Here is a 27,670-nt window from a genome sequence, read left to right on the forward strand (position 1 = left end):
GGGGTCTGTATTGGTCTCGGTCTCCCAATATTCGGGCTGATTCTTCTAGATAATATTTCTTGTTCATGAGCACTATTCCCCCCCCCCCCTTTATCCGCATTTTTTATAACAAGATCTTTATTTGTGGCTAATTGTTGTACTACCTTTCTTTGATATGGTTTTAAGTTATTCTCTTGGTTTAATTATGTTTCTTTTTTATCTGTTAATTTTCTGAAGTCATTCAAGACTTCATTGTAGAAAGAGGTGATGTAGGGTCCCTTGGCTTCGGTTGGATAGAAGTTGCTAGTTCTTTTTAGATCTGTAGTGATTGGTATTATTTCTTCATTTGTATCTGGGGCTCTAGAATTAAAGATTAATGAAGGACTGGGGTTTGGTTCCAATTGGTCCCTATATTTATTAATAGAAAAAAATCTCTTAAGGGTCAACTTACGGATGAAGCGATTGAGATCTATAAATAATTCAAACATATCTGGTCTACACGTTGGACTGAACGAGAGACCTCTAGATAATACTTCTGCTTCACTGGATAGTAATATATGATCCGAGATGTTAAAGATGCCCATCCCTAACGCCTCGTCGTTGGTGATTGGTTGGTTCGTTGGATTTTTATATGTTTTTGACCTTTGGTGGTTTTTTCTCCCTGCCCTTTTCCCCCTCCTCTTTCTGGGTTTTCTTCTACCCCCTGGGATGTTATTGTTCTCATTGGTGATTTGTAGTACTGAGTTATCGTTGCATTGGTTGTCTGGTTCCCTACATTGGGTTTGATTATACTTTTTGTTTTGGTGGAAAGGGCTGCCATTGTACTTCGCGTGACTCTAGTGTTGGGGAGGTTCTCGGTCGTTTGAAAACCATTGCTCGTCTCCTCTAGAAAAGGTTTTAAGGTTGGTTTTGGGAGATTAATAGCATCTACTTGTAAAGATAATATTGAATTCGCTTGAGGGAATGTTTTTGGAGTACAGGGAATTTTCCAACTGATGGCATTTTGGACTGATATTTCATCCCTAGGAGTGGTACTAGTGTCACATGGGTCTCTTATTTGTAGAAATTGAATTAAATCTGTGGGACTCCCTGGTATGTCCATTGCTAAACCCAATTCATTTCTCATTGGATTGGGGGAGGAGTCCAACAGATTATTCCCTATTAGGCTATTTTGTGTGATGTTTCTGACATCTTGTGTGGTTGGTATTGGAAGTGTTATGTTTTTGGGACTCGGTATTTTTTCCTTTCGTAATGTACCATTATTCTTATCCTGTAAAGTGGCATTATTTGTATTATTCGAGTGACTACTTTCAGTGTGTATTGGCATATGGGTGTAATTCTTCCTATAGTTCTTATAATAAATTCTATTATTTCTATAATGAGTATATGGATTATGCCACTCTACCCTCCCTTGAAATGACCCAAAATCCTGTGTGGGGGGTTGATTATAATATATACGATTATGTCTATATGGCTGATGTGTAGATCCTGGGGACATTCTATATGATTGGTTTTCCCTCAAATAGCTCGGTGGTCTTGTAGGTATACTCATCAGAGGAGGGAGGTCCCTCCTCCAGGGATCATGGTTACCAAGATCTTGGGGTTTCCACTGGTTGTATTTTGGTTTTCCCCATTGCTTGAATTGAATATTCGATGATCCCCTATATGGATTCTGGGTTTCTCTAGATATGTGTCTATTGTAAATTGTTTGATTGTCTATCACTTCATGGTTATATCTATTTGAGTGATTTTGTTTTAAATAAAAACCTTTTTTGGAAGGTCTTATCTTATTATATTTGGCTTCCCTTCTGTTACTCTTTTCGTTCTCTTTTGTATTTTCATCATCTTTATTCTCAGAATCATTACCCTGGTTGGGGATTATGCTGTTCTTATCTTTATTTTTATTTTTCTTAATCAAAACTGTAAGGTCTCTAGATAGTTTCCTGATCTTACGACTCATGATATCTTTTTCAATCCGTGGCATAAATTTTGTAATATACTCAATGGTGTTACTATCACATTTCATTCCCAAACTTAACAGATTTTTTAAAAAGCTATCACAGAGGGATTTACGTTTTTCAATTAATTTTCCCAACATTAAATCCGAAAAAGTGCCCAACATGATTTCCCACCCCCCAGAGAAGTCTCCGTCCTCAGGGAACGCAGATTTAATCAGTATCTGGAGGCCCTTAGGTACCATTTTAGTATCTTTATAAATGCATAACATTAACCAATCCAAGGCATGTCGCCATAATTTCTCCATAGTCTCTTTGACCATATATTTTATGGACCTTTGGTCGTTCTGGGCTGTTTCGTCCCTTTTAGCCAGTTCTTGTATCATAGAGGAGTCCCATTCTTTGGGGAATTCCTTAAAAGGGTACATTTTGATAGTGTCTTTGAATTTCTCCAATTCTTTTGTTATCATGGTTTGGAATCTTCCAGGGAGGGACAACCATTCTCTCTCAAAATACTCCAGTTCGGTTCGCTCCCCTTGAACAACTTTACCGGTAGGCTCCATAGAGCTCTGTTTGTAATATCCATTAATAGGCATATTGCAAACACAAGGACCTAAAAGCCTGATTTCGGTACTGTACACCCACATACTGCAAGCTAAAATTCCCGACACACCAATGACAGTAATGCAGAGATGGAGAGAACTTATCCCCACCCTCACTAACAAGGATTGGGAAACAGCAATGTCCATATACACCACAGTATCACCGGCGGCAAACAACAAATTAACACAACTATATATTTTACACCAGTGTTACCTAACGCCGATCAGACTCCATAAAATGAATCGGATAACCACTAACCGCTGTCACCGGTGCGGAGCACCTAATGCAAACTTTAACCATCTAATATGGAATTGCGCAGACATCCAGGCATACTGGAGAGAGATCATAGAGTTCCTAACACAAATACTGGAAATACCAGTACCACACAATCCCGCAGTGTGCCTGTTAGGTGTCCTAGACGAAGAACAATGGCAGTACCATGACAAGATATTTCTCACTAAAGTATTATTTTATGCCCGGAAAGCAATAGCCCTACGTTGGATGGACAGACGCCCCCCGACACTTTCAAAATGGCAGAACATTATTAATGCCGTTCTGCCATACGAAAAAATTGTATACAAAAACAGAAAATGCCCTGAAAAATTTAATAAAGTGTGGGAAAGATGGTGTGGGTCAACGAGTACGGTGTTCACGCAGGATCAGTTCCATAACGTGCTGAGGACAGTGACGCCTAGAAACACCTAATAAAACCAACAAAGAATCATACCCTCTACTGACACTACAAAGAAACTACATTGTCATAAAGAATGTAACAACTGTATGTGTTAATGTAATGTACTAAAGCACTGTTGACATGAGTGTAATGAGCCAATGATGTAACCAAAGTTCTTTATTCAGTTACTGTACAAAATACAGAGTTTTCAATAAAACGAGTTTTAAAAAAAAATTGTTGGGGGGGGGCACTCTTGCCGCTATTGTGGCTTAATAGTGGGACCTGGGAACTTGAGATGCAGCCCAACATGTAGCCCCTCGCCTGCCCTATCCGTTTCTGTGTCGTTCGACTCAAGTAACGAGCACCCGAGCATTTTGGTGCTCGCTCATCTCTAATGTTTACACAACATTGTCACACTTCCGTGGCAGCCCGGTAGAGGAAGAAGAACCCTTCGTTGGTTTGGATGCAATAATATCATGTATTTTTGTTAGCCATTAAAGGAGATGTCTCGAGGAAGCAGTGAATTTTTTTTTTGCCCTGTCCCCCTAATTAAACATACATTACTAATTACCCCTGTAAATTACTTTCCTAGCTGGTTTGTACTTACCGTTCCAGTGTTTCAGCAACTTATAAAACTTTTTCCCAAGATGGCTGCCAGCTCTTTTCGCATCGCTTGCTGTAGCCCGACGTGCGCGCTCCCGAGACGCTACCAGCTGTGTCTCCATGGCAACCAGACGCCCCGCAGCCGCCGACCGGACCCCTGGAGTGAACACGGCCGACCTGTCACCCACCGCCAGGCAGAAGGTAACCGGCGCAGCGCCCCCCCCCATCACAGTGGCAGCCCCCCCGGCGCAGCGACAGCCCCCCCATCACAGCGGCAGCCCCCCCGGCCTAGCGCTAGTTCCCCCATCACAGCGGCAGCCCCCCCGGCCCAGCGCTAGTTCCCCCGGCGCAGCGACAGCCCCCCCCATCGCAGCGGCAGCCCCCCCCCCCCCGGCCTAGCGCTAGTTCCCCCATCACAGCGGCAGCCCCCCCGGCCCAGCGACAGCCCCCCCCGGCCCAGCGCTAGTTCCTCCGGCGCAGCGACAGCCCCCCCCATCGCAGCGGCAGCCCCCCGGCGCAGCGGCAGCCCCCCCGGCCCATCACTTACCAGGACAGCTGGACGGCGGGACAGCTGGGCGGCTTCTCCGGACAGCTCGGCAGCTCTGCACCTTCCTCTAACAGAGGAAGGTACAGAATGGCCGCTCCAGCGCGCTCCCGAGCAGTGACAGCTCGTCTGCGCATGCGCAGAAGAGCTGTAGTGGGGAGCACACTGAAGCGGCTCGTGCTGAATGGAGAAGACCGGACTGCGCAAGCGCGTCTAAAAAAGCAAGCTGCCGGCGAATTTAGACGGAACCATGGAGACGAGGACGCTAGCAACGGAGCAGGTAAGTGAATAACTTCTGTATGGCTCATATTTAATGCACGATGTATATTACAAAGTGCATTAATATGGCCATACGGAAGTGTATAACCCCACTTTGTTTCGCGAGACCACCCCTTTAAAGGCATCATATCTACAAGATTACTTGGTTTCTCTTGCTGAGAACAATCACATTTTGCCAATAGAACATGTATGGGACCATCTGAGATGCCAACTTCGACAGCCTACGACTTTGCAGGATCTAAGGGCTCAGTTACCGCAAATGTGGACTGATATGCCGCAGAATACTATACGGAACCTTACACAAGAATATGACATGCAATGTGTGGTGTCTTGCACATTGTACATACAGGTTTCCAGTGTGTTGCGTGATGCGAGTTGCACCTGAGAATTATAGCCGCAACTTGCTATGGGCCATGTAAATAAAGGTTTAATACTAGTTAGAGTATCATGGTAAGGGCTTATTCACACGTCCGTATATTGGCTGAGTTTTCACGCCCTGGCTGATATACGGTGTCCCCTTCTGCAGGCGGAGGAGGATGGAAGAGTCGGGAGCAGTGCACTGAGCTCCAGCCCCCTCTCCGCCGCTCGTCACTGTTTGCAATGGGAGGGGTGGGACGGGGGCGGCCTGTGGGCAATAAGTGAGTGTTGCTTGTGCAACTCTTTTTTCTGGACTAGTAGCTGAAAAAGATATATGTCCATCCTGTTCAGCTTATTAACCTGCAATCTTAATTCAGAAGACAAAAAACACCCATGACCTACAAGCAAATTTGCCTCATTTTAGGGGAAACTGTTACAATCGCTTGGAACAGTTGATCCCTTTCCATACTATGCTTGTGCCAGCTGTTTTTTTTTTTACAGCCGACACCCCAGCAAGAGCTGTGATCAGCACTCCTGCTGATTACAGCTGTTAACCCTTTAAATGCCCCCATCCGAGTTCAGGGGTCTCGAACAGCCCCTGTTCAGTTGTCATGGCAACAAGGAGCCTTCTAAAAAAAACAGGGCTATCAAGCCATGCCTGTGGTGTGGCCTGATAGATTGCTTGTCAGATCGCAGTATAATATAATACTTTGGTATTATATCATACTGCAGGAGCGATCAAACCATTACAAGTTTATGTCCCCTATAGGGACAAAAAAAAAAAATTAGTTTAAAAAAGTTTTATTAATTATTAAAAAAATAAAAGGTAAAAAAAGTTTTTTAAAAAAGCAACTTTTATATATATTTATATTTATAATAAAATAAAAAATAAATGTTATTTGTATAGCGCAAATGCAAAACACATTTGCTATCGCTGTGTCCATAAAAGTCTGATCTAGCAAAGTAAAGCATTATTTACCCTGCACGGTCAATGTCGTCAGAAAAAAAAATACACGCCGGAATTGCGCTTTTTTGGCCTCCCAGTGTTCAAGAAAAAATGTTATAAAAAGCGATCGAAAATCAATATGTACTCCAAAATGGTATCAACAGAAACTGCAGGACATCCCACATAAAACAAGCCCTCGCACCACTATTTTGACAAAAAATTAAAAAGTTATGGCTGTCAGAAGATGGCGGCAAAAAATAATTTTATTTTATTTTATATTTTAAAAGTAGTACAGGAAAAAAAAACTTTATAAATTTGCTATCAGTCATACTGTCCCATAGGATAAAGTTAGCAGGTCATTTTTGCTGCAGTGTGTCTACCGTAGATAGACCTCCCAAAAATGGTATTGTGCATTTTTTTCCATTTCATACCACTTAGAATTTTTAAGACGTTTTTCAGTAAATTATATGGTACATTAAATAGCACCATTGAAAAATGCAACTTTTCACGCAAAAACAAGCCCTCAGACAGCGACATCGATGGATAAATAAAAGAGCTATGATTTCTTAAAAGTGAGGAGGAAAAACTGAAAATTAAAAAGAAAAAAAAAAGGGCCATATCCCTAAGGCTTTATTCAGACGTGTATATCGGCCGAATTTCCACGCCCGGCCGATATACGCTGTTACTCTCTGCAGGGGGAGGAGGTGGGATGGGCCGAGAGCAGTGCACTGAGCTCCCACCCCCTCTCCACTGTTTACAATGGGAGGGGAGGGGCGGAGCTAAGTTCCACCCTGTCACACCTACTTTGCTTTGCAAATGGTGTCGAGGGGCAGAGAGAGGGTCGGCTCTCAGTGCGCTGCTCCCACCCCGCCTCCTCCCCCTGCAGAGAGGGACAGCGTATATCAGCATGAAATCACAGCCGATATACGGACGATTGACTAAGCCCTAAGGGGTTAAAAATAAGTATAAATATTTTTGCATAATATTAAATTTATATAGGTCTGGATTCCTATATTTTTATACAATTCCACACTTAACTACTCCTATATACATGAGAAACAACTTGGAGCAAATTGCAGATTTTTTAACAATGCCTAAAATAAAGCTGTCATATAAACTGTTTAATAAGAAAGCATAGAAGCTGTTAAAAAAGAAATAAATAGGGACTGAGTCGGTGGCATGATGCGTCTATGGTCAGCATATTAGGCTGCCTGTGCATTTGGCGGGCAGCCCAGAAAAAGCCTTAGTAATCAAAACATGATCTTGTATGCTATGCAACCGGTGCAGAGAAGCCGTCTGATGTCTCCACTGTCTCAGCTCTGCGTTGGAATATACCCAGCTTCACCACTGATGTCCAATATGCACAAAAGTGTGAGTGTTGCCTTTGTGTGCTTTTGTGATTGTGATACAAGTAGACATTGGCACTGGCCATTCTCAATCATGTATTAAGGTTTCCTGTATGAGCTGAAGTTCTAACAGGTCGGCAAGTATAGTAAGTTTTCTCTAGACCTTCAGCAGAGTTCTTCTATTAGTTGCATCTTAGTCTATTGTATTTGCAGTATTTTTTTATCCATATGTACCAATTTCTTGAGTTGCCCTTTAAATCTAAGCCCTGAGATGCTAAGTATGAAGTTATGCTCTGCAGCACCGCATATGGAGTTGCTATTCCTGAAGAAGCATTCCAGCATAGATGACACGCATCCGAGGGTGAAGAAGCGACATGAGCATGTAACTTGAGACCCTTACCATACCTTACCTTACATAATTTTTATTCTTTTCATTTCATGGCATAATCATAATTTACTTGACTAATGATAGAATAGACATAGCTGAAACCATATAGTGCCGTGCTTCAGTTTAACTCTTTATGTTAATTTTTCATAGTACTGTAGATCAGTGTTCCCCAACTCCAGTCCTCAGGGACCACCAACAGATCATGTTTTCAGGATTTCCTCAGTATTGCACAGGTGATGTAATTATGGTCAGTGCCTCAGACGTTGCCACAGGAGTTCCTACTATAGGATATCCTGAAAACATGACCTGTTGGTGGTCCCTGAGGACTGGAGTTGGGGACCTCTGCAGTAGATCATCCAATTGTTTTATGTCTCGTCTTCCAGAATGTTAATAAAGGGGCATCTATCTATCTATTAGAGATGAGCGAGCGTACTCGGAAAAGCACTACTCGCTCGAGTAATTTGCTTTATCCAAGTATCGCTGTGCTCGTCCCTGAAGATTCGGGTGCCGGCACGGAGCGGGGAGCTGCAGGGGAGAGCGGGGAGGAACGGAGGGGAGATCTTTCTCTCCCTCTCTCCCGCCCGCTCCCCCCCGCTCCCCGCTGCGACTCACCTGTCAGCCGCAGCGGCACCCGAATCTTCAGGGGCGAGCACAGCGATACTCGGATAAAGCAAATTACTCGAGCGAGTAGTGCTTTTCCGAGTACGCTCGCTCATCTCTACTATCTATCTATCTATCTATCTATCTATCTGTCCATCTATCATCACCTAAATGCCCTTTAATAGTGTTTAATGAACCAAATCAATAGAACCCTGCTTTGGGTCCAACTTTCATAAAAGCTTGATTTGGCACGAATCCAAACCGAGCTTTTAGCAAAATTCTACCCAAAACAGGGTTGTACTGGTTCGGTTCGCTCAACAGTAACCTGAACCTGGTGTATCACGCTGTCCAAGAGCCATAAAAGCCCTGTAGAACACTTCTAGGTGTCACACCGGCGTAAGCGTATTTGCGTATTTGCGCACATGAGCATGTCTTATTGTACCTTTTGCACAAACAAAAAAAACCACAACCACACAAAATAAGCTTTAGTGAACAAACCTATTGATATCAGTTCAATTCACTGCGTGTACAGTGTTAGGCCCGTGTCACACAAATGCATTTGCTTAGCTTTTTGTGCACACATAACACAGTGAATAGAACCCATATTCACATTAGTATATTCTGCACGCACATTTCAAAAAATATGCATTGTGTCCTATTTAACTCTGCATGTAATGAACAAATTAACTTAATGCCTATTTTCATGAATGGGAGCATGGTTGTTTGTTTTCTTGCACACAATGTGCACAATTGGCGCAAGTTAAAAGTACGTTTAAACATGCACATTGCGTAAATATGCAGTGCAAATCCACCCACGCCCGTGTGACTCTGATCTTATATACCAGTTTTAGGGGTTATGGAGAACTTCTTGTTCAGTTCAAACTAATTTGAATCAAAGTTTTTGTTTGCTCATCATTACCCTTTTAGTGAGAATGGGTATGGGGGCAACTAATACCATATAGTCAGCTGCTATATCCACACAATGAATGGCAGTATAGATAGCAGAATGATTTTAGTTTTTTTACAGCCCTCTAGCCCAGCCCACTCGCCCTCGCTCTCGGGGAAGCCCTGGGAAAGCCGTCTAGCCCCGCCACCTATCTCTCCAAATATGGGGAGATATGTAAGAGATCACCTGTAGCTCCGCCCTTTTGCTCTCCTCACTATGGGGAAATCCAAAGCTCTTTTGCGATCTTCTCTCATTGATTTCAATGGGGCCGACACTGCTGATGCCAGCCCCACTGAACACAATGGGCGATATCGATTCCTGCTTTTTCTGAGCTTAGGAGTCCAGTCTGTGACTGACAACTAATTTAGTAAACTGAATTAATGACTATTTATGTTGACTCTTCTCCCAGAAAAACTATATATCTGCTCAGCTCCTCCTGCTCTATAACACGATGCCATTAGACTTGATGGCATTTTGAGCATGACAGGTTCCCTTTAATACCCATAATGTCAGTTGTGTTTTAGTGCAAATATTGCCAGTCATATAGTAATTATCATAGTGTCATACTGCAGTATTGGTAAAATACAACACCCATGTTTTAGAATCCCATGCTATTCTGCCCCCAATTGTTAACAGCCAGAGTATTGCATATAGGCAGCCTATCAGCAGCTATTGTATGTAAGTTTGTATTCCGATGCTAGTCTCTGTTGTTAGATATTTGTCCTGGGGAAGGACTGTGAGTCAAGAGTGCTCTATTACTAGTTGCTGTTGCTAGGGCAGTACTATTGTAATATGTCTCCACCCGCAGAATGAGTGGAAACATGGGTTGTGTGGCCTTAGTTAATGTGCATGCCCACAGCTTGTGATTGGCTGGCCGAGGCAACTGAGGACAAAGTGTATAAAAGCAGTAGCCCGTTGCCCCTGGCCTGCTCGCTTGCTGACTACTGCTGCTTGACCATGTTGATGCCACTGAACACAAGAAAAGAACGCTGGGACCATACGGGTGGAAGCTGCTGCAGCAGTTGCGGTGCCAGACACTACAACTCTGAAAGTTGCTCTACCAGTCCTTCTGCGTACAGGGCATATGGCATATCTGCCAATATCCAATCCCTCTAATATTCAGAAAAGGATGCTATCGGAGGAAATACATTTATGGACAGTGTACTCTTGTATGAGTACTAACATCCCCACCAGTACTGCAAAAACAGAGGGTAATTAGGTCTGTATGACACTTTTGCTTTGAATTAAGTAATGCTTCATGCCCACAGACAGATCGGATTCTGCATGCAGGAGCCCGCAGCAGAATCCAACCCTGCCCATGGTCGGCGACCACACGTACCTGTCCTGGTCTTCATTTTTCTGTGCTGCGGATATGTGCGGAAGTGCAGGCCGGCGCACATGCGCAGTACATTTCTTTTTTTTTTAAACTCCTGCTTTCCCATGGAATCCATGGCCCATCCGCAATTGAATTGCGGATAGGCTGCAGATCAGACAGCTTTCATTGACTTCAATGAAAGCCATCTGTGCAGGAGCTGCACTGAAATGGAGCATACTGCAATTTGTTTTCTGCACCCAAAGGACTGCAAAACTAATCCGCTGCTTTAATTCAGTTACAGACGCCCATGATTCCTTATGGGGGGCTTGCATTGCAAATCGAATCTGCTCATGGACATTGGGCCTTATTCCTGATCTTCTATCCAACCAGGCTATGTAGAGTGATAGTGATTAGATTAGAGAACCTGAAGGAGTAGTAGAATTGATATAAAAAGTCCACACACCTCTGGTGAAATGCCATGTTTTTGCCATGTAAAAAATCCTACAAAGTTGAATCATTTCAGATTTATTACCACCTTCATTGTGACCTGTTATCTATACAACTGAAAAACAAACTGAAATCTTCTAGGGTGGAAAAAATAATAATAATGTGGCTGCATAAATTTACACACCCTAAAATTAATACTTTGTTGATGTACCCTTTGACTTTATGACAGTATTCAGTCTTTTTAGGTGGGTGTCTATCAGCATGGCACATCTTGCCTTGTAAATCTTTGCCCACAATTCCTTGAAAAAATTCTCAAAATATGTCAGATTGCGAGGGCATCTCGTGTGTAGCGCCCTCTGCAGTTCAACCCACAGATCTTTAATGGGATTGAGGTCTGGGCTCTGGCTGGGCCATTCCAAAACTCTGATCTTCTGGTGAAGCCATTCTTTTGGTGATTTGGAGTTCTGCTTTAGGTTGTCGTGTTGAAAGGTGAAATTTCTCTTCATCTTCAGCTTTTTAGCAGAGGCTTGAAGGTTTTGTGCCAAAATGGACTGATATTTGGAACAGTTTATTATTTCCTCCATTGTGTCTAAAGCCCCAGTTCCATCAGCAGAAAAACAGCCCCAAAGCACAATGCTGCCTCCATCACCTCCTAAGGTTGTCAGCGCTCATTCATAGAATTCAAACTGGAAGTCCTGCCAGTGGCTCGCTGGCTTCTCGTCCGCTTCTCGCTTAGCGCTTCCTATGTAAAACGCTGAGCAGGGAGCTTTAACACAAGACGACAAGCCAGCGAACTAGTGAGTGCTAACAAGGTTTTTTAAGCTGCCTGAAAAGTCAATTTAAACAACCAGAAACGTTAAGTGAGCGTTTTTTGTTTTTTTTCACTTCACACTGACGGATTATTGCTCACTTTTGCTCATTTGAGCGATAATGGTTGTTGGTAAATGGGCCTTAATTCTGGACACAACCACATCCCCAAATACAAGACGGTGTTCACACTTATGCATCCACAATATTTTAGCTTTTTCGTTTTAATTTCCACCCTTAAAGTATTCAGTTTGTCTTTCGATGGAATTCAATGGGTCACATGGAAGGTAGAAATCAATCTGACATGATTTGTCTTTGTCAGATTTTTTAACATGACAAAAACCTGTCATTTTAACATTGTTGTGTAGACATTTTATATCCACTGTACATGTTACTGAAGTTGAAATAAAGCTATATAGAAAAAGACTATATACATATATATGCTACATAAAATGTTCTTATATTTTATAATATTTTTTATAGTGTGAAATCTGAATATCTTCCAATGGAGGATGGAGAGGAAGAGGTAAGTGACAAATTTAATAACATTTCATTACTTCCTCTTCCTTTTAAAGTATCACCCCGTCTTAGAGCTTAATTAAATATTACATAACTCTATGACATTCTCTATTTCAGTATCTGCTATCTGATACTACCAAGCTCGTAGCTGCAAGAATTAAGTATTTCCACAACTGCTTGTCTATTGCAGTTATGGCAGTCAGAGTTCCTTTGACCTGCTGTAAAACCCTGTAGATGTGAGAAGCTATAGGAAATCTTAATTTCTACAATTTCTGTCTCTATAGTGTCAGGTCGCTTATATCTGTTAACAGAAGTACTTTCTAAGAGCCGTAAAAAGATTTGAAAACCTGAACAAAACAAAATCATAGCATTTAAAAAAACAACATACATGTAATAATAGAATGTAAGCTCTTTCACCATGAGGTGACATGTAGGATGAACATAGAAGAACAATATAAGAGATACAAATAATCACACTATATTTGGTTATGTAGCTTTACAATGCGAAAAATCTTCAGACCTGTTCTAACATAATGGGGTGGGAGGCTCTTGTGGCTTAAAGGTAAATCTAGACAAGTTCTGTCTTATCACCTTTCCTAAGCTTTCATTCTACATTCATCATTCAGGCCTCCTCAAATTTTTTCCAACCTATGCTAGGAACTATCCTAGCCCTGTTCTTTCTTGCAATCCAAACCACCTTCTTTAAGGTAAATGTGCACCTTGTAATACTATTCCATTTTTAGGTCCAACATTCTGTGCTGATACATTTTCTAATATATTTTCAGTCAGTGGTGCATTTTAGTGATGACAAAATTCCTACAGCCACCACTAAGGGGCGCTTACTGCATACTATATTCTAATTGATTTTGATTTATAAACAGAATGAAAGATTTTTTGTACTCTATGGCCCCCTGCACACGGGCGGAAATTCTGCAGCGGGATTTCCCACAGAATTTCTGCCCCTGCCCACCTGCATAGAATTGCATTACAATACGCAATCCTATGCAGACGGCCGCAAAACAAATCACAGCATGCGCTATTTTTATGCGAGTCTCGCAGAGGCCTGCACACAAATGTCACTCCTGGGCCGCCATCTCCGCTCTGTGCATGCACCGGCTGGCCGACAGCCAGCACATCAGAGAGCCGGAGTCGCGGGAGAGGTGAGCGCCACACTGGTCCCTGCAGGGGCTCGGGTCGGGTCCTGCTGCAAGAATTCTCGGCCTATATTCTACAGAAACTACCCTTAAAACAGCGTCAAGCAATCTCCTGATGACTAAATTAAATGGCGAGCACCCTCTACTGAGTTTTATGGATCTCTGTGGCATTCAATACTATAGATCACCAACTGCTCCTCGGTACTGGTGTATTATGTCGCCACCGGAAGTAAGGGGTGCAGACATAATACAGCTGTCAAAAAAGTTGTTCACGCCTTGTGATTGGCTAGGGGAGTGTTTAATCCCCAAGTGCCGTCACACTACAGGGGACAGCGGCGATGATGGGAGTCACGGTGCCTGAGGACTTCAGCCAGTGGGCTTCTCAGGCTGGGAGCGGCGGCAGAGCCACAGGCACCTGAGGAGAGCGCCAATGCTGGGAGTACCGTTATCTTCAATCTTCCACGGCAGCAGGACAGCCCCAAGACTGCTAGAGTGGCGGTGGCAGAGACAGCTGAGGCACAAGGAATCCGCTGCTGAGCAGTTAGTGAGCAGGGCAAGGGACAGCTGCAGTGAGGCGCCAGAGGACAGCGTACAGTGGGTTTCTCAGGCTGAGCGGCATTCTCTTTAATTCCCCAGGGCAGCACAGGAGAGCAGCAAAAGAGTGAGAGGGGTGTCAGCACAGGCGTAAGCCTAATAGGAAAAGTAAACCTCCAGGACAGCCACACAAGCAATATACAAGCTGCTAGGACCTTCCATTCTTCACCCTATTGGTAGCTAGGGGTGTGACAGGGGCGTTGCTAGATGCTAGCCATGTCAAACTCCTAGCTTCCGACGGTGTGAAGATACACCAGTACCTTGCTCCTCTCTGTCGGCCTTTAGGATGCTGCTCTTTCCTGGTTTTCCTCCTACCTCTCTAACCGCTCGTTCAGTGTATCATTTGCCAACTCTTCTTCTTCACCTCTTTTTCTTGCTGTTGAAGTGCCTCTGGGTTCGGTGCTAGCTCCTCTCCTATTTTCCATCTACACAGCCCCTATCAGCAGATTTGACCTTCAATAGCATCTCTACGATGATGACACCCAATTATAGACCTTTTCCCATGATGTCTCACCATCACTACTACTAAACACCAGTGATTGTCTGTTATCTGTCTCTGATAAAATACCCTCTCTATCTAAAAGGGAATCTTTCAAAAACAGAACTTATTTACAACGTAAATATATAATTTATAACGTATTTCCTACTTATTCTGGATATTTCCATTCTAGTCTGTGCTATCACCTCATCCGCTGTCTTGAGGTCATATTTAACCGCTCATGTCACCTGCTCCTCAGAAACATCTCCAGATTCCGCCCTTCTCTTACTGTAGACATATCAAAAACCTATTGTTGTTTTGATCCATTTTTGGCTTGATTACTGCAACCCGCTACTGATCGGACTTCCCTTCACTAAACTCTCTTCTCTCCAATCAATCCTGAAAACAGTAGCCTGGCTTATCTCTTTTGTCAAACCACTACACCAATGCCCACACCCTCTACCAGTCACTACACCAATGCCCTCATCCTGTGCCAGTCATTATACTGGTTGTCGATCTACTATAGAATACAATTTATACTCATAACTCCCATCCATAAAGCTCTCCACACTACTGCACCACCTTATATCTCCTCCCTTGTCTCTGTCTATCATCCTACTTCTGCTCTTCGTACTTTTTGCTCTGTTTATGACCTTAGATTAAGTTCTTGTTTAGTCTGAACCTCCCATTCTCGTCTCCAAGATTTTTCCTAAGCTGCACCAGTTCACCGGAATGTGCCACTCCAGGCAATAAGTTTAATTCCCAATGCTCCACAGTATTAAACGTGCCCTTAAGATACATCTTTTTAGGGAGGGCTACAATATTCTCTAATCTAACTCCTCTCCATTTACTCTGCTTTTATATTCCCCCTATTATCCCCAGGAAACCTGACCCCCTTCATCCCACTGTATCCGTCACAAACTATACACCCTAAGGCCTCATGTCCACGGCAACAGATCCGCAGTGTTTCTCCTGCACACGTGACCCACGCCCCATAGGGAGGCATTGGACACTAGCAGGTAGTTAAATGCCTGCGGATGTCATTTTCCCCTGAGGCGCGGATTGCATGTGCAGGAAAACACCCGCAGCATGCTCCCTTTTAGTGTGGTTCTCCCACGGGAACGGCTACCACAGGCTTCTATTGAAGCCTATGGAAGCCGTCCGGATCCGCGGCACACCCGCAGCTGAATTCCTGCTCTCCAGCGCGGGAGAGCAGGAGTTCAAAAAAAAAGAGTGTACGGAGCATGCGCGCGGCACGCTGACGGCTTGCCGAGCACATCCGCCGGCCCGAAGAAAGAAGATCTGGCCGCGACGGAGGGAAGATCCACAGCGTCCGGACAGGTAAGTAAATCTTCTTTTTAGGCCTCAGGTCCGCGAGAAAGGAGGGACCCGCTGCCGGATTCTGCATGAAGAATCTGCGGCGGGCCACCTTTTCCCCATGGACATGAGGCCTAAGGGCTCCGTCACACAGGCCTTTTTTCTGCGATTAATGCAGCGTTTTCAGAGCCACATTAATCGTGGTTTTCAACGGAGCCTCTCAGACAGCCACGCTTTTCAAGCGGAGTCTGTTCTATTTTTGACGTTTAGTGCACATCATCCATGCTGAGGTATGCTAAACTCCGCTGTCGGCCGCAGGGAGCTGCATCCGAAAGTGAAAGTAAAGTCGTAGTGCTTTGCCGAATGCCTCTGTTCTGTGAGGGAGGCCTAATACACGTCAGATCTGTATATACACAAATACCAGCTGGTTACCACTGCACCCAGCTATATATATATATATATATATATATATATATATATATATGTATTTATATAAATGACGGCTGGACCATTGTAAAGAACAAGGTCTTGTACTCTTGTGTCGTCCCTATTTCCTCATAGCCTGTACGTTCTTGTGAACAGAGCCCTTGCCAATGTTCAAACTGTCTGCTGCTGCCTATTGCAATGTTTCTCATCTTCTCTTTTGCCTATGTTTCCTCTGACTTGTGAAGTGCTGTGGAATATATTGTTGCTATATAAAGATTATTATTCAATAAAATGATAAACTCTCCTAGTGGGGGCTATACATTTTGTCTATGCAAGATATGAAGATCTACATTCATTGTCAAAAGAAAATCCTTCCCTAGAAGTTGTCGGATCGGATCAAACCTTCTTTGTGTGATTTTAACGTTGATTTAAGTAAGTGGTTATAATATCAGAGCAAAAGGAGAATTTAAATTGTCCCCTTGAAGGGAGGCTCTAGTATCCTGTTGTATCACCTGTGGCAAGTTGGGGTCACTCACCTGCGGATCGCTAAACTCTCAGACATGAAAATGGCGCACCGCATGTGTAGAAATGCTCCAGAGTTGTGGATTTGCTTTAGCTCTGGCTCCTGACAGCCTTTATTTCACAGCAAACAGCATACAAACACAGTCCATTTGTAATCTTGGGTTCACCACCTACTGGGTCACCGTCACTACCCTGCCCAGGGGTGTCTAGAGGGCGTCTTCCTCTATCAGACGTGTGACTGACCCAAAACTTGTCCGCACGGATCAGGCTCCCAGTTCCTGACGCGGCTTCTCCACCGCTTCCACTGATCCACACTGGACCCCAGGCTTACAGCCCTTTCAGCTCACCTGAGCTGTAACTTCTCCCTTGCTTCTGGCAGGAACTGGATTTTATACAACCAATTCCTGCCACACCCATCAGGTGTTAACCCTATCTCTTCAGAAGTCCTGTCTGCAGCCCTCTACAGGCCCTTCTGTGTACTGCACACTACTACATATCCCCCTTTGATATAGGCCGTAGGCCGTATCACACTTTTCTTTTGGCCCTCCAAGGTCAAAACTCCAAGCTCGGTGATCTCTCGCCCTAACTGGCCCTTTCTCAAGCTCAACTTCCATATTGGATACTCATCTATTCAACTTTTGCAGGTGCCATTTTTTCAGTCTGCACTTCAGTAGCGGCATGTGTACTTATTTCCATCTGTGTGCCCTCTACCACAGAGATACTTCCATTCATTTGCACAACTTCCTTATCCAGGGCAGGAATAATTTCTGAGGCCTTTTCCCCAGTCTTTGCTACCTTAGTGGCCTTCTCTGCTTCAGCAGTTTCACCTTCTGCCTTCTCTTTGGTCACTTGAACTTCAGAGGATTACTCACCCTCTATTTGTAGCTCAGTTCTCACTTTCCCAATGACGTTCACAATCTTCTTTTCAGCAATATGACCCTTTACCTCCCAGAGCTTCGCCTTTGCATTTAACCTCTTAGCGGACTTTTGTGTACTGCACTACTACACACCCTTTAGCTTGGATAGAAGATGTGATGAAGGCGAGCATGGAGGCTCTAGTACCCTGTTGTACTGCCTCTAGCTTGGATACAAGATGTCATATGGGAGCATGGAGGCTCTAGTACCTTGTTCTACCGCCTCTAGCTTAAATACAAGATGTGATATGGGCGGGCATGAAGGCTCTAGCACCCTGTTGTACCGCCTCTGGCTTGGAAACAAGATGTGATACATGTGGGCTTGGAGGCTCTGGTACCCTGTTGTACCGCCTCTAGTTTGGATACAAGATGTGATACAGGCGGGCATGTGTAGTGGCCCAGAATAACATTCTGGTCCTCTCCATAATTGTCATACATGTATTGTCTCACGTGGATGCACTGTGCAAAGCTGACATGTCATTTTCTGTATGTGTTGCACAGCTGCAGCGTCTGAAGGGTTAACTCTCTTAAAATCATTGCTTGTCAGCTCTGTCTGCATACTGAATGTATCTATCCTACTGTATCATGTGGTACAAGTGAGGTTATAAATGTGAGTGTCTGAGAGCAGGAAAGGGTCTTCTTGATTCTGTGTTGGAGCAGGGTTCCCTCTTACCTGCTTCTTGGAGCGAACACAGAGCCATATGTGAGCACCATCAGCTTCCATGTTGGTGAAGATGGAGGAAGAGGAACAACTACCCGTAGCACATGTAGAATGAATGTTAATAGGAGTGAGTCCATGCCAGAGAAAGAGAGAGTGCACAACAACCATCATCCTACTTCACACAAACCAGGTACCCGTTCACACTACAGGCATTTATTTTTCCTGTGTGGCCGTCCACCAACAGGATCACCACACAGAGGTATATGATTTTAAAACCCACGCGAAGAATGTGCGGGGTGCATCTAGGCTAAGCTTTCTTCTAAGTGATTTCTTGCCAGAGAGTATGTGGAGAGGTTCTTGTCTTTTTACCTCCTTCGGAATATATTTTATGTCCTGGATCGGTGACATATAGCTATCGTGCACTCCATGACCGTATTGTTCCTGTGTATTTTTGCCTCCCAACCTCTGAGCTTCTGCCTGTAACTGCTGCTGTGAATGTACCTGTAATTACCTGTTTGCAAAGTTTATTCAAGTAAAGTTTTACCCGGCCTAAACCGTTCCTGAGATACTATACACTTGTCCACTGTTTATTACTCCGCCGCATAGAATAACGGTGTGGGAACGGTGGTGTTATGACGTGATATACATATATACTTCCATAAGCATTCCCTCTGTGTTAACACTCGGCTACACAGTGACAAGGACTAGGCCTCCAGTCATACACAAGTCAAATGGTTCATGTTCCTGTGAATTACAACTTCTGGCGTCCCCAATAGGGCGTTACACATGGAAGCTCCCGTACCCTGTTGCACCACCTCTAGCTTGTGTGTAAGATGTGATAGGCAGGCATGAAGGCGCTAGTACACTGTTGTACCGCCTCTAGCTTGGATACAAAATGTGATACGGGGGTCATGGAGGCACTAGTGCCTTGTTGTACCACCTCTAGCTTGGTTACAAGATGTGATACAGGGGGCATGGAGGCTCTAGTACTCTGTTGTACAGCCTCTAGTTTGGATACAAGATGTGATACGGTCGGGCATAGAGGCTCCAGTACCCTGTTGTACAGCCTCTAGCTTAGATACTAGATGTGATAAGGGGGGGCATGGAGGCTCTAGTACCCTGTTGTATATCTGAGATGTAACTGCATGCCGTATTTTGCAGCAAAACAAAAACTTATTCTAGGTGTTTGATTCTTTTTGATAGTGGCAGGTGGGGAGTTTGACTGGCAGGCACACCTGTCAAATCATAACGCAGGTGTCCTAATGCGAGCTCAGGGAGTACTACAAACTCCTGTGGAGGATCTGATGAAACAGCGTAGCGCACTGTGTAACACTATTTTTGAAACTCTCATTCACTTCTATGAGACTTATGGAAACAGCACAGTAATTCTTGACCACCCCTCACCACCACATACAACCGGACCAGGGACAGTGGGGACCACAATCTGAGATAGGAGCAAGTCCCAAAGGTGAGACCAGCACCTGTCAGACTTTACTGGCATATCCTACAAGTTTAGTTGGAAATACTTCATCTGCTATGTAACATATTGGTGCAGTACAGTCATTTTTTGCCTTTATGTACATCTTTTTTATATTGTTTTTAACAGGTTTCACCATGTGATGGAGAAGTCATGGAGAAGGAGCAGAAAGATGCTGAGTTGGACAAAAAGATCAAAGCCCTAAAGAAGAAAAATGAAGCCCTTGTACAAAGACATCGGGTAAGTAGGAAGACAGTGTAAATTGTCTCAGTTCTGTAGGTGGCATTAGACACAAAATAAGTTGTTCATTAATATACCTGCAGAGATGTGTCTAGTTCAAGTTGGTGTAACCTGTAGGCCAATACATAATAAATATTTCTAATGACCTTCAAGCTAACGTCCACCTTTTAAAACCCTATTTAGAGGAATAATTGGGCAGGGCATATATGGCATGTAAAGACTAAAGGATGGGGAGGCAATAGCTCAATAGTACTGTAAGTTTAGGTTATATCAGTTTAAGTCATTTTGCTTAAAGATGGGATAACTCTCGCTCCTGGACATGGAGTAATAGTTGTTCAGTGAATGGAGATGGAGTGTGCCGAACAGAGGCGTAACTTGAAGCTTCTGGGCCCCAATGCAAAATCTGTAACAGGGCCTCCCAACTATAATGCTTTATTCATACTACTAGGCTTACTATATGGAGAAGATAGGCCTTATGGGCCCCCTAAGGGTCCTGGGCCCGGGTGCAACCGCATCCCCTATAGTTACGCCACTGGTGCCAGGGATCATGAACGACTGCCTATTTACACTGAGCAAGAAGTCGCTTACTAGTCCTCTTGTTTCAGTGAGCTGAAGTAAAGCAACTAGCGACTAAGGAGCAGGTTCCGCGTTTACTCGAAGCAACTGGCAGTGTATTTTTATTCAAATCCCCAACACCATCCGTGAACTGAGTAGAGAAAAAGGGAACAGGATGGCATAGCTGAACATCCTATGGGCACACTAACCAATGAAGAGGGATCTGGCAGTTGCCATTATAGTACTGGATAAATCTGATAAGCAGTGCTGGAGACAGCTTCCGCTACGGTCCCACCAATAACAGCGTGGCCATGCGCCAGATGTGACAGCTGACCTGTTCCAGCATGTCTGCCTGAGGCTCTATTCACCAGAGTTCACCTACTGCTGGGTGGGGCATTAAGGGGGCATCATTGCAAAGTGGTAGACACTAAGAGACACCATTACTGAGTGATGAACACCATTACTAAGGGGGAGAAACAGTTACAAGCACTAAGTTAAGGGAAAGTATTGAGTGGGTGCACAAAGCGAATGCCATTATTGTGCGAGGAGCACTATTACTTCATGGAAGGCACAAAGGGGGATCTACTACTGTGTCAAAGGGAAACGACTTCTGGGGAGGGGGCACTAAAGAAGTAACTATTACTATATAAGGCACTATTATGAGCCACTAAGAGGGGCAACAAACTCTGAAGAGTTGAGTAGTAGCTAGAAGTAGTCATGGTAGTTTAAGCCCAATGAAGAATATAAGCGAAGCTGATGACTACGATCAGTGAATATGTTACATGTGAGTCACTGGGTGTAACTGGATTATATTATTTATAAAGTCTACATTGGGATTATACACTGCAGGGCACCAGTATAGTCCTAGTATCTAACCACAATAGGGGCACTGTATGATGATAATACTGGTTTTTGTGGTGGTTACATTTGGACTTGGTTTGGAGTTATTATTTACTCTCTAATTCTGAGAATAAAGCAATTTAGCTTTGCCACCCCCTTACAATAAAAAATAACTGGTTGTGAAAGTAGACAAAGTCTTTAAGAAATGAATCAGCAGAATATTGAACCAATTTAGCTTAAGACAAAGTGTCTTCTAGAGTGGTAGATATTTTAAGGGAGATATTACTGTAAACAATATTTAATATATTACCAAAATCTGTGTCTCAGAGTGTGGGTCTGCTAGATTACAGGGAAGGAGATTTATTTATGTATACGAATAGAAAATTATGAAATTCGACTTGATTCCGTTTCCAATATGGTGTTGGACAGCCTTTGGCATCAATAACTGCATCATGCATTCTATCAAATTCTTTGAAGAGAGCTTCAGATAGTGATGCGGGAAATAGTAGGCATGCATGGCTAAGGCATTCTAGTCCAGCCCAAAGATGCTCGATAGAATTGAGAGACGGGCTTCGGGCTGGCGAACGAAGTTTGGAAATGTTCTGTTCCTTAAACTAAGCTTCAACACTGCTTGCTGTATGACATTGTACTTGGCCATGTTGGTAGAGACATGGAGCTGTACCAAAAGTATTGCCACAGGGTAGATAATGCCACATTTTTCAGAATACCTCTGAACCCAGTGGTGTTGAGGGTGGACTTCACTATAACTAATGTCCCTAGTCCTTCCCAGCAGAAACACCCCACACCATAACAGAAACTTCACTGTTGGGGCAGTGCAGTCATACTCTCCAGCAACCGCCACAGCCGAATGGAAGATCTTTTTTGTTCTGTGATTCATCTGTCCACAACACTTGCTTCCACTCATTGAAATTCCATGAATGACGTTCCAAGCACCACCGCAGGTGCCTCTGTGCCTTCAATGCTGTGATGTTGGGCTTGTGTGTAGCCACTCATCTATGGTTACACTTCACATGCAGTTATCTATGGATAATTCTGGTGCTAATGGATGTTCCAATGACCTGTAAGACCTCCTGTGCAAGTGTTTCAGCAGACTATGTGTTATGCCTTCACAGCTCGTACAAGACTTCGTTGTCCACTTTGTGTCAGTTTATGAGATCTCCCCGAATATGGCTGCAGCGCACACACCAGATGGTTTTAATTTCCGAATAACATATAGTTTTATAGGGAAAGATTCAGTATAACTTGTATTTTATTCATTATTAACCGTGCTTATTCTAAACTGAACAGTCCAATGGGCGGTCCTATCAGGGATGGGCAGCTATCTGTATATGGCTGTGTACATACAGGAGTAGCTGACAGTTATACTGAATCTTTCCCCATAAAACTGTAAAACAATCTGCTCAGCTCCTCCTGCTCTGTAATATGGTGTTAGCAGACCATACTTTTCGATGAGTTCCTTCATATTTGTGGTGTTTTGTAGCATGCAACATTTTCAGTCCAAAACCTCGCTGGCTATGCAATATGCACGTGACAAGCGAGGTTTTGTAGCCCATGTTTCCCTATGGAGCCTTCCTCTCGGTTGCATCGCATTGCACAGAAATGCGGTTTTATTGCAGTGCGATGCAACTTTGACAGTAGGAAATCCTACTGTCAAAGCCCTAATCTAAGCCTTAGCTGCAGGTAAAATTAAAAATAAAAGAATATATCACCTTAGAAGGGATGCCCGGCTCTGCTGCATCTTCCTCCCATCCCTGAAACAGTTTTTCTTTATCTCTTCAGGCTGGGGATTGAAAAATCTCCTCCTTCTGGAAGTGCTGCCTCTGATTGGCTGACGCTTAGCCAATCAGAGTCAGCACTCGATGAATGGCTGTGATTGCTTCATCGAGTGCTGGCTCTGATTGGCAGCGCTTCCAATTATTCAATCCCCGAACGGACAGAAGAGATGAAGAACAGTGCTGGGGATTGGGAGGAAGATGTAGCACAGCCCCAGACGTCTATGGTGATGTATTCTTTTTTATTTATTTTTTTCTGCAGTTAGGGCTTATTTTTGGGGTATATTATATTTTAAGCCCCCACTCCTTACCGAAAATCCTCGAAAGTGGTGTTACAAAATTGCAGTACTGCGGCAAGAAAACTTAGCAATATTGCATAGACCAGTGATGCGATATTGCTGCGATTTTCTCGCAGTGATGCCATGCCTCCGGTGTGAGGGAGGACTTAACTGTAATAACTTAGTGCAATAAGTTATTTTACCTTAAGACAGGGAACGTGCCAGCACAAATATGCAGGAATCCCGCGTAATCACTGCATATTTGTGCACCATTTTAATAGGACTGTCTGTGTTATTTTTTGCGTGTGTGAATACGTAGTGTACTTGGGACACAGAAAACTATGCCAGAGCGGCCAAAGAACGCGAAATGTGCTAACACGCATGAGAATGAGCCCTAATTGTGACCACCATAGTATTCTCAGTACTAACAGTAACCTCTCTATTGGCCTCGGGTTGGGCAACATCCCTACAAGCATTCCACTCACCTAGCCCGCAGTTCAGTCCGACGGCAACAGCGCAGTCTGTGACCGTTGACCTCAACCCCCGGCATCTGCACTGCATACAGGATGGTGCACACAGCCGTGGACAGAGAGGTCAGTGGTTACAGACTGCATTGCTGGCTAGGTGAGTGGAATGCTGCATGGCTGGCGGGCCACATAAAATGAGGCGGTGGGACAGATTTGGCCTTGTGTTTCACTTGTGTGCCTTAACACAACAAAATCATTGACAAGGCAAATAAAGTGTGGCACAGGACATTTTATTTTTTGGGGAGTGCAGCTAGGGCTTATTTTAGGAGTAGGAAAAAGGTATTACATCGCATGAAATTTGCTAGTTTGTGAGATGCGACGCGATCAACAAGGGGGCTTCATAGGGAAACATGGGCTACAAAAAAAATCACACCGCTCAAATATTAAGCATGCCACGCTTTTTTTTTTTCTCACAACATAGCATAGCTAAAATCACAGTGATATTGCATCGGTGGTCCGTGATTTTATGGTGTTACAAAGTCGTGCAACTTTGTAGCACCACGTGTCAGGATTTTTTGGGGGGTGGGCCTTGAAATACAAGCCCTAACCTGAAAATAAACTCTAGCTGCAGAAAAAAAACCACATACATCACCTAAGAAGCACTGTCTGGTTCTGGCCCATCTTCTCCCTACTCCATAGCACGCATATTAACAACTTCCTCCACACTTCTGCCACAATCACAACCTGATTGGTTGTTTGGGTTGGCTTCCAACAACCTGATTGGTTGTTTTCACAATTCCAGCAACCTGATTGGCTGTTTGTGGCAGAAGTGTTGAAGAAGTTTTTAATATGCACCCAGCACTAGTCTTCAGCATCTCTTCTGGCGGGGGATTGAAAAATCCCTGCCTCAAGTAAGCGCTGCTTCTGACTGGCTGAGTGCTGTGATGCTCAGCCAATCAGAGGCAGCGCTTTCTGGAGGCAGGGATTTTCTATTCCCCGACCAGAAGAGATACTGAAGTTTAGTGCCAGGGAGCGGGGAGAAGATGGTCCGGAGCCGGACAGCGCTTCTTTGGTGATGTATGTGTTTTTTGGGGGTTTTTTTTTCCTGCAGCTAGGGCTTAGTTTAGGGCTTTGACAGTAGGATTTCCTACTGTCAAAGTTGCATCGCACCGCACGAAAACTGCGTTTTTGTGCGATGCAACAAAGAGGAAGGCTCCATAGGGAAACATGGGCGACAAACCTCGCAAGTCGCGAGCATATGGTGAAACACATAAGGTTTTTGACTCGCAATGTTGCATGCTACAAAACATCGCAAATGTGAAGGAACCCATAGGAAAGCATGGGCTTCAAATACATGTGATTTGTAGTATTGTCGCAACGTGAGAAGATTGCGTGACTTTGTCGCCCGTGTGAAAGAGGCCTCACATACATGCATCTTGTAGCGATGTTGCATTGTTACAAAATCGTGCAATTATGTAGCTCGTGTGAAACAGGCCTAAAGTCTGGGCTTCGCTGCAACTTCGCTTGATGGCCGCTGCTTTTGCTGTGCTGTTGGCGAGGGTGTCGTCTCTCGCTTCTCCAGTGTAGGAATCGGTGCGAACTCTCAACTTTGTCAGGTAGAAGTAGGGCCTCCATGAGACTCTGCACCACTGCACCATTCTCAATTGGTTGTCCTGCTGAAGTAAAAAACTGTCTGGCCTTCCATATTGGGCCGTAATCATGAGCTATGCCAAATGCATACCAGGAGTCAGTGTAAAGGGTTGCCGTCTTACCTCTCGCCACTCTACTCGCCTCAGTGACGGCCTTTAGTTCCGCTTCTTGTGCTGAGACATGCGGAGGCAGAGCTTCTGCTTCTAGGACATCTTGTTGTGTGACCACTGCATATCCGATGTGGAGTCATCAATTCTCACCCTGGTACCATCTGCAAAAAGCTCAACATATACATTGTCAATAGAGGTTCCGGTAACTGTTTGCATATCTGCAGTTTCTTACTGTATCAGCACTAAATAATCATGTTGATGTTCTATTTCACATGGATCAGAATCTTATAGCACAAAATCATTTATTTCCTTTTTATCTTATTTCATTTATTTATTTATTTATTTTTAAACCCAATAGCTGATCTACAACACCTAGATCATCTATGACTCAGATCACCTATGCCTCCCCCCTTTTAAACCAGAATACTCAATGGAAAAAAGAGCAATCGTGTTCAAACTAGTACAACGTTGAAAAAGGAAACCAAGAGGCACAAAAACAAGCACTTTGTAGGTCAAGGTGACATTGTATGCAGCGAAGCCTGAGCGAAAATCTCCTTTAGATTTTTTTTTTCCAGATCGCAGTTTGCATTTTTTAACACAAGGGGGCGCAACACAAGCAAAATTTATGGTCACCCAGTGTAATAGTATTTCAGGGAATGCCAGCGTTTAACTTTCACTCTCCTGTCGGAATATAATTATAGCTTCAGTGTAGACTGACACTAGAATATACAAAAGACTTAAGGAAAAAACTAAAGAATACGGATGAATTGACATCCTACTCTGAGTGATTCAGTCCCTCTTTCTCACATAAAAAGTAAAATTACTTCATCAAATTGCGTGAAAAAGTTTGCTGGGTGACTATAGGGAAATTATTCCATCTGTAGGAGCCTTCCTTAACATCATCTGTCTGAACATCCATTGGAGAAGCAGGCAGTGGAAAACAGAGCCCCTGGGAACACACCATGAGAGGGCGTCCCCTTTTCATGGGTCCCTGGCCTCTGTCCCCCATGCATCAACTCCAATCTTCCATACACTATAAACCAGCTTAGTCGTCTACTATGTCCCAAGCTGCATCTTCACAAAGGTTTGTTTCCCTGAACTTATCACACATCCAAGGTGGCCACATTTTGGAGTGTAACAAAGTTTGGTCAAACAAAACCTTACATCAGACAATCATGATGTTAGTACTGGATACAGTGGCATTGGGGAATGTAGGCCTCCCAAGTGCAGCAAGAGGCAGAAAGGGGCGGGGCTACAAATCTCCCAGGTGAGGCAAGATGGCTGCTGGAGGAGGAAGGGGCGGGGCTTAGTCCTATCCCAGATTGGAATGGCCAGAAGTAACATCACACACCCTGAAAGTGAGCACATGGGGGGAAGTAATTTCAGGGTGGGGGCAGGGCTCACCACACTTGCTGCAGAGTCACACTATGTGGGGTTTTAAACATTGCAAGTGCGGTCGCCATTATAGGGAGGGGCTGTAGTCAACACAAAGGCATTACATTGTTCACAATACAGGCAATACACATCTCCCACTATACTTTCTCATCTTGAATCTCTTTCCTACATTATACCACCTAGCAATCTAAAACACCTTTCTTTCTGCTTATCTGTCCATAACCCGACATTTCTTTCTGCAACTTTTCCTGATCCTTTTCTTTGTATCTACATGTTTTGCATATTCCAAAACATCCTGCACTGATCCCGTATTCTATTCTGCCTGCTTATTCTATCCTATTTGAAATTTCTGGACACAGTAAAACTCTAGAGATGAGCGAACGTGCTCGGCCATGCCCCTTTTTCGCCCGAATACAGCGATTTTCGAGTACTTCACTACTCGGGTGAAAAGTACTCGGGTGCGCCGGGGGGCGAGGAGAGGCGTGGCGGCAT

General features: G+C 44.0%; 1 protein-coding gene across 2 annotated transcripts in view; it reads left to right on the forward strand.

The window, feature by feature from the left end:
- Positions 1 to 7,196: 7,196 nt before the first annotated feature.
- Positions 7,197 to 27,670, forward strand: part of CCDC9B (coiled-coil domain containing 9B) — a 91,535-nt gene continuing 71,061 nt past the window's right edge. For both annotated transcript variants that reach the window (XM_066588770.1, XM_066588771.1), the window contains exons 1-3: positions 7,197 to 7,310; positions 12,272 to 12,314; positions 19,980 to 20,090. In XM_066588770.1, coding sequence (XP_066444867.1) covers positions 12,294 to 12,314; positions 19,980 to 20,090 — 132 coding nt within the window. In that variant the 5' untranslated portion in view covers positions 7,197 to 7,310; positions 12,272 to 12,293. The remainder of the gene's footprint in view (positions 7,311 to 12,271; positions 12,315 to 19,979; positions 20,091 to 27,670) is intronic.

This window comes from Eleutherodactylus coqui, unplaced genomic scaffold (genome assembly GCF_035609145.1).
Source record: "Eleutherodactylus coqui strain aEleCoq1 unplaced genomic scaffold, aEleCoq1.hap1 HAP1_SCAFFOLD_85, whole genome shotgun sequence".
Classification (NCBI taxonomy): Eukaryota; Metazoa; Chordata; class Amphibia; order Anura; family Eleutherodactylidae; genus Eleutherodactylus; species Eleutherodactylus coqui.